This window comes from Dermochelys coriacea, chromosome 13, assembly GCF_009764565.3.
Source record: "Dermochelys coriacea isolate rDerCor1 chromosome 13, rDerCor1.pri.v4, whole genome shotgun sequence".
Taxonomy (NCBI): domain Eukaryota; kingdom Metazoa; phylum Chordata; order Testudines; family Dermochelyidae; genus Dermochelys; species Dermochelys coriacea.
The window spans coordinates 20231309-20239283 of record NC_050080.1 but is presented as its reverse complement, the minus strand read 5'-3'; the positions used below and the strand labels follow the sequence as shown (position 1 = coordinate 20239283).

Here is a 7975-nt window from a genome sequence, read left to right as displayed (position 1 = left end):
GGGCAATAGAAATTCTAGCTAGAGCTACATTCTGCCCTCCCTTAAACCAGTGAGGTCAATGGGGGCTCTTGGAGCTAAGGGAGGACAGGGTGGGCTCTCAGATTCAAAGGTGGGGGACCACAGGGGCTCGGGCACACTATTCCCAAGCTTGCTCGCCTCCAATTTTAACCTTACACTTAAAAAAAAAAAATCCACTCCCCCTTCCCCTTCTCTATCCTGTCTCCAGAAGAGCCTTGCCCTATGGCCATGCCTCATCAGAGAGGTAGAGTTCAGGGGCAGAGGGACAGTTTGAATATTTCATCCCTACCTGAGAGGTCTCCGGATGTTCCCTTGAAACCAGAACATTGCAGTCAAGACAGAGTAACCTGCTCACAATTTGGGGCCTGCACTGAGACTCCACTTAAAAGCAGATGATCTATCTGCCATAATGACCAGCTGCATCATGTTTGGAGGCCCCACTGTGGCTAGTTTCAAACATGAAGTGAGAGTGACATTGAAGTGTCAGTAACTTGAACAGATGGAGATTGTTCACATCCCCACACCTGAGTAGCACAAACGTAACCCCATTGAACTCGGTGCCTCTGCTGTTGCACTGGGAATTTTCACAGCTGATACACTGTCATCTCCAGTTTCAGAGTCGCAGCCGTGTTAGTCTGTATTCGCAAAAAGAAAAGGAGTACTTGTGGCACCTTAGAGACTAACAAATTTATTTGAGCATAAGCTTTCGTGAGCTACAGCTCACTTCATCCGATGCATCCGATGAAGTGAGCTGTAGCTCACGAAAGCTTATGCTCTAATAAATTTGTTAGTCTCTAAGGTGCCACGGGTACTCCTTTTCTTTTTACTGTCATCTCCCTTTTTCCAAATCTCTGACAACATTGCTACCTTCACTGTTCGGACATTATGCAACTGCCAGCTAGGAAATTCTGTAAATTTTGTATATCACCTGCAAACCTCTAAAATCTTACACTGAAGAACATGTGCCCAGCTTGTGAGGATCCCTAATTTAGGGAGGGAGCTTCATTGCTGGAAGGCTTGTTAATACAGATTTTGTTTTCAGAAAATTTGGTACATACCATTGAGCCTGTTTGGTTACTGACATAGACTGCTGATTCCTAGTGGTGTAAGTATTAACCAGAGCAAGCCTGGAATACAGACTGCACAGCTGGGGTCTGGGGTTTTTTGTAAGTCATTTCCAAGGGAACAATTCTGTCCTACAAACAGGACATCGGATTCTATTCTTTGTCGGGAGCTATTATATATCCCTGCTACCTGAATATACTGCCAAAAAAAAAAAAAAAAAAGTGTAACGTGGTCTGACATCTCCTGCTAAAAGAGACAATTATTCATCAGTGGAATTTAAAACAAATTGCTGGGCAGCATATTATGTAGCTGGCAGCTGCTGGAGTTGAAGCCATTCTAACAGGGAGAGAGGAGAAGAAATTAGAGTAATAACAATGACCTCAGTTAATAATTTATCATCAAAATATGACTTCAGTAGTAGAATACAGTTCAGAGTAAAAATTCCCAAAGAGCATGCACTTTTAGATGGATTTCCTTCGCAGGCGGTGGTGTTCCCTGCAGCTGGGGCTGTTGGACGATAAAGTGCTCCCAGGGGAGGAGAAACCAGTGGGATCCCTCGTGCTCAGGGAGACCTCATCGATTTTGTAAGAAATGGAGTTATAGTAAACTGGATTGGTGTGGCAGCTGAGGGTCTCTGGATGGGAGGGGGCAGGGCTCCCACACAGCCGTGGTCTGTAGCACAAACACGTGCAGAAGGAAGGGACTCTGGCAGTGGAGTTTGAAGAGTGGCATCTTGGTTTATCAGCATCTTCCTGCATCAGTGGGATGAGGTTCATTTGACTTGTCCTGTCTTCTGTGGGTAGAAAAATAGCATCTCTGTTCTTACTGTCTTCCTTAGCTTTCAAGTGGATGTTGTTCCTGACTCTCCTCAGGGATGCCCTCTCTTCTGCATCCCGCCTCTCATCTTCTGAGTTCATAGTCAAAAACCTAAGAACAACTAAGTTTAGGAAAGCACCAATTACAGTCAAACCGACCAAGATGTACATGAAGCTGAAAGCCACATATGGTGGCTTCTTCTGCAAAGCTTCGTTTTTCTGCAGAGCTACAAAGTCTCCAAACCCAATAGTGGTCAGCGTTATGAAACAGTAATAGTAAGCATGGAAGAAGGTCCAGCCCTCAAAATAAGAGAAGGCAGCTGCTCCAACACACAGTGTCCCCATGCAAGACAGGAAGCCTACTAAGACCATGTTTTCCATAGAGATGTTAGTCTTCTTCATGCCCAGACACTTCTTTATTTTCTTCAGCAGTAACCGGACTAAGGTGTTCATGCGTTCCCCAAGACTTTGGAACATAACCAGTGTGAGGGGGATGCCAAGGATTGCATAGAACATGCAGAAAACTTTGCCAGCATCTGTGCCTGGGGCAGCATGTCCATAACCTGCACCAGAAAGAGAGAAAGGCAGGCATTACTTAAACCCACAGGAGCAATGGCATCCCATGTCAGTGTTGCAGGCCAAATTCCATTGCTGACAGACGAGTTTCTGCGGGGGGGGCGAATGTGAAGGAATATTTGCAGAGAGATTTGTGCGCTCATGGTTTGTGCTTACTGAGATTTGGGACTACGCTCCCCTATGGGTCACTGACGCTGATCTCTGAATCGCAACAGAGTACACTAAGGATGGAGTTTCATTTAGTCTTTAAAGGGCTAAAGTTACCCCTCTTGCACCCCACGATAGCCTGTGGGCTTGCTCTGGAGTATCTATGGGCAGGATTAGACGGACAGGGCCTGCTTCTCCTCCCAGGCTGGTTTCATACTGGTTTAAGTCTACTGACTTCTGTGGATTTTCTTCTGATTTATGCCAGGGGAACTGAGAGGAGAATCAGACCAAAGGCACTTTCATTTCCACTCTATTGCTTTAAATACAAAGTGTTTATTTCACTGAAGCACCATGAGCTGACCCCATCCCTACAGAGCTCAGAGAAGGATGAAGTGCCGCATTTTCGATCCTCACCTACACAGATTAAGATTTAATTTCCTTGTCTTGTTTGGAGGTTTAGAACTGGTGTACCAAGCAAGGAGGTGCATGATAATAGTAGGATAAGAACAAGGTACGCATTGAAGTCCTGATCTTAGCTGTATAAGCTTAATTGAAATTTGTGATCTCTGCCCCAGATGGAGAAGTAAAACTCAACACAAGAGAATTACACTGTATCTTGCAGTAACCACTATGGGGGCAGGAGGCCTCATTAAAAAAAAACCAAACAAACTATATTTGAGAAGGCAATAGGTATGGAAGCTTCTTTTGTGGACATGTTTACATCCTAGAACAACAGTTAATTTAAGCAGGGTCAGAGCCAGTTTGTTTCCCTGCACTGCTGCATGGATTTTTGAAAACAGTTATTTTAAAATTTCACTTTTTCCAGTTACTTAAACAAGTTGAAGAATATGGAAAAAATATTCATTGAGACATTTTTTCTTTCTAGTTCCCATTCAATACTATGACTGAGCTTCACTTACAGTTGCACAGGGCAGAGCTTTTAGGGAAACTGTCCGATCACAATGATGGATTGAACAGGAGATGATTTACACACACTGCCTCTGGTAGATTCTCAACTGCACCTTCCACTCCAGGAAACTGGATGGGGTTGCAAGACCAGGTATTGCATAATTGACTGTGGTAAACTCATGACTGCAGTATTCTAAGAGAGAGTTCACTTCCCACGGTTTGTGTATACACACACTAAGATCAAATGAGTTAAAATTACCTCATGTCATTTACTCTGATACAATCAAACAAGCACGTTTTGCAGAACATAGAGCGGAATCAGGACTTGAGTGACATAGAAAGCTACTAGACCTTTAGCACAACATCTGGCAGCAATCACCAGGTACTAGGATACATGAGAATGCTGTGGGAACACAAAGGGGTAAATAATGATCTAAAGCAGCAATGAGGTGGAGAAATAGCTGTTCCCCCCAATACTCTTAAAAGAGGACATGACTGATGCTTTCAAATCGACAAAGGAAATGACAATGGGGGAGGTTTAGATTGGATATTAGGAAAAACTTTTTCACTAAGAGGGTGGTGAAACACTGGAATGCGTTACCTAGGGAGGTGGTAGAATCTCCTTCCTTAGAGGTTTTTAAGGTCAGGCTTGACAAAGCCCTGGCTAGGATGATTTAACTGGGACTTGGTCCTGCTTTGAGCAGGGGGTTGGACTAGATGACCTTCTGGGGTCCCTTCCAACCCTGATATTCTATGATGAGTAAACACTGATACACCGACTGCTCAAAATCGACAAAAATGTTCTCTTTTGGGTCAAATGAAACATTTTGTTAAACCGCAAAAATATTTCTGCCTTTCAATTCATCCAAAACTTCAAAAATTTTGGTTAGGGTTTGACTTGACAAAAATGTTTCCCTCAGAACTTTTCACAGCTCTTCCAGTGACACAAATGTGGATGAAGCGTTTTGCTGAGTAAAGAGTGCTCTGCTCTGTCCAGAGAACACAGGGAACGTCACTGAAGAGTCACGGACACTTTCATCCATTTGAACATTGTCAGCAAGACTCTACAGGTACGCCTACACCACAGCTGGGAGCAAGCCTCCTGGTACGTCAGACGCACACTAGTGGGGCTCAAGCTAGCATACTAAAAATAGCAGTGTGGATGTTGCAGCTTTGGCAGAGACTCGGGCTTGTCACCCAAACTCAGACCCAGGGGATAGGTGGGCTTGACTGCCAGACCTGCCACCCCAGCCACAATGTCCATGCTGCTATTTTTAGTGCACTACCTGAGCCCCACTAGCACAAGTCTGTCTACCTGGACTGGGAAGCTTGCTCCCAGTGTCAGTGTAAACATACCCTAAAATAAAGCACCCTAAATCCATCATTGTGCACAGGGAATGTGTGCAATCAACTAAGTAAAATACTTACCACTTACATTCTGATTTTCAATTGCGAAAGAGCTTTACACCTTTCCACTAAAATTTACCCCTCTGTAAGGATTAAGCAATTAGCCAAGGTGACTGTGCGACGGTGAAAGGTTGTGATTAGATCTCAAGGTTCCCAGCTCAAGGCTACACTTGCAAGTAATAATTTCAGCTCAGCCAGTGCAAAGGGGTATTGGAACTTTGTAGTGAGACTCAAAGGTGTGGTGGCTGGCAAGGCTCCCCAAAGTAGGTCTTCTACAATCAAACATCAGGGCTTTGAGGAGAAGATATGGCTGGAATGTAGGCCCCACTGGGAATTTTGCCTGAGGTCAGGGTTTCATGCATTGTACTGAGGGCCTCTAGGCTGTTCCTGGAGAACTTTCTCAATGGAGCACATTTTAAAATGTTCACATTTGTATATTCCCATAGAGAGGAATAGGAACCCTTTTCCTATCAGGGTTCCCATTGTCCCCTACAGCCCTTTTGCTATTACCTGCAATGAAGTCATCCGCCTGTGCGTAGCCACGACAGTATACTGTCACGTGACTGTGAGAATACTCACATTTTGCATAAACATTTTGATAATATTTTGCATTTTCACATCACATCCTATCATAGGATCTCAGGTGGCTTTGTAATCATCACAGAGCACTGGCCGAAGTCCAAGAGAGTTAGATACTACTTTGCAATTATTATTATTCCCATTTTGCAGATGGGAAAACTGAGGTCACATTGAGTCAGCAATACAGCAGGGAGTGGAATCCATGGATGCTGCCTCCCAGTCCCTGTTGCTCCTCCGCTTTGGAATTGGTAAACCTGATTTTACACACCTCTCTGAAAAGGTGAAGACACTTAAATTCTTTGGCCAATTTCCAACATTAAAGTTCCTCTTAGCTCCCTGCAACAATTCAAAGGCTGCCCACTTCCACAAATGAGGTCTCGTTGCCTGAGGAGGGGGTCGGTGGGTGGGTGCAGGCAGTGTGGGTGAACTCGGTGCACATGGAGAGGTGGGAGTGCAGGCAGCAGGGGTGTGCTCAGTGCCCACGCAGAGGTAGGTGCAGGCAATTGGGTTTATTGCATATGAGAACTCGGCAACATTACACGCTGCACACCAGAGGAAAGGCGGCTTCTGAGTCTTGTTAGCATAATATCTGAAAGCAGAGGTAAGGACATCATGGGCAGGCAGTGGGGATAAGAACTCCCAGCTATTCAAAACCTTGTTCCCATGACTGCGTGTGATGGGGCTTCCTTACACCTGGGCAAGACGGAGCAAAGCAGAAGAGTCTTTTTGCAGGTGGCAGGGAGAGAAGGAGCCTGATGCTGGAGCCAGGGAGTGGGTGGAAGGTGCACAGAGCCTGACATGGATGCACTGTGATACTAAGATGACAACCGCCTTAAATTCCAGAGCACAGCGCGGTACCCTGCAAGCTCACAGGATTCATGGGGGCTGCTGATGGCTCCCAGGAGGAGACTGCAGCAGTGAGCTGTTAGTGGTGCAGTAACCCTGGGGCTGGGGGAGGACACCTGGGAAAGCGGAGGGGAGGGGGGGCTCGTTGCCCTGGGGGGGCAGGGGGTGGCTCAGTGCCCATGGAGGATTGGAGACAGCTCAGTGTTCAAGAGGGCAGGGGGATGGGGGCAGGCAGGGGGCGGCTCGGCGCCATGGGGAGGGGGCAGGGAGGCGGCTCGGCGCACATGAGGCCAGAGGGACGGGGGCAGGCAGGGAGGCGGCCCGGTGCCCACGGAGGGGTAGGGGGAGGCGTGGGAAGGGGCTCGGTGCCCACGGAGGGGTGGGGGCAGGCGGGGCTCGGTGCCCGGGGGGGGTCGGTGCCCGGGGGGGGGGTCGGCCCGCCCCCGCACTCACCGATGGTGGTGATGACCGTGATGGCGAAGTAGAAGGAGCCGGCGAACTTCCACTGCCCGCCGGCGCGGTGCGGCTCGGCCTGCAGCACCAGCCGCTCCAGCTCGCGGTAGTCGTCGGCCGAGAAGCGGTACTTCCTGCGGAGCTCGCCCCGCTTCTGCTCCAGCAGCCGCCGGCGGCCGCTCTCCACCTCCGACTCCAGCGCGTCGAAGACGGCGGCGCCCACCAGCAGGTAGGAGAAGATGCAGAGGATCAGCGAGACCGTGCGCAGGTTCTGCCGCTTCATGGCGCGGGGCGGCCGGCGGGGCGCTCGGCCGGGGCACCGCGCCGGGGACCAGCGCCGGCTCGCTCAGCCCCCGGCCGGCGGGCATCGCCTGCCGCATGCACCGGCCGCCAGCTCCCGCCCCTGCGCTGGGCCCGGGTTATCGGCGCCTGCCTGCAGCGGGCATGCACCGGCCGGCTCCCCCCTGCACCGGCTGCATGCACAGAGCCCGGGCAGCGGCTCCCGCGCCGCCTGCAGCACCCTCCGGTGCCGGTCCCCAGCGCGCGCGCGCGGTGCTGCTGCAGGGGCTGGAAGGTAGCGACGCCCGCGCGCCGGCTGCAAGGGCCGCGGGAGCCCCCCTTCTCCCGCACCAGGGGAGGGCTGGGGGGCTGGTCCCGGCGCCGCTCCGCCTGCGGCTGCTCCTCCCGCTGCGTGCTCCCCCCTCCCCAGGCACGCAGCTGGATGCGCTTCTCCCAGCGGAGGGAGGCGGGGTGGGAAGCTGGCGGCTGTTCCCGGGCCGGCTGGGCGGAGCGCGTCGCCCCCTCCCTGACCCCGGCCCCTTCTCTTCCCGCCCCCTCAGGCTTTCCTGGCCGCATGGGTGCTGGTGGAGCTAGAGGTGCGGGGCCGGCTGCTGCACCTCCTGGCTGGCAGTGGTTTCCGTCCTATCCAGGGATTACAGTTTGGGTCAAGTTTCAGAGTAGCAGCCCTGTTAGTCTGTATTCGCAAAAAGAAAAGGAGTACTTGTGGCACCTTAGAGACAATGCATCCGATGAAGTGAGCTGTAGCTCACGAAAGCTTATGCTCTAATAAATTTGTTAGTCTAAGGTGCCACAAGTCCTCCTTTTCGGTTTGGGTCAAGGGCTCTCAGCACCCCCACGATACAAATTGTTCCAGCCCCCCT

The 7975-nt window shown here is 50.2% G+C and overlaps 1 protein-coding gene across 1 annotated transcript; it reads right to left on the bottom strand.

Moving 5' to 3' along the window:
* Positions 1 to 1462: 1462 nt before the first annotated feature.
* Positions 1463 to 7636, bottom strand: KCNK15 (potassium two pore domain channel subfamily K member 15). Its single transcript, XM_038369916.2, has 2 exons — positions 6816 to 7636; positions 1463 to 2461 (listed from the first exon to the last, which is right to left on the bottom strand). The coding sequence occupies exons 1-2, from the start codon at positions 7096 to 7098 to the stop codon at positions 1545 to 1547; spliced, it is 1200 nt and encodes a 399-aa protein (XP_038225844.1). The 5' UTR covers positions 7099 to 7636; the 3' UTR covers positions 1463 to 1544.
* Positions 7637 to 7975: the final 339 nt, after the last annotated feature.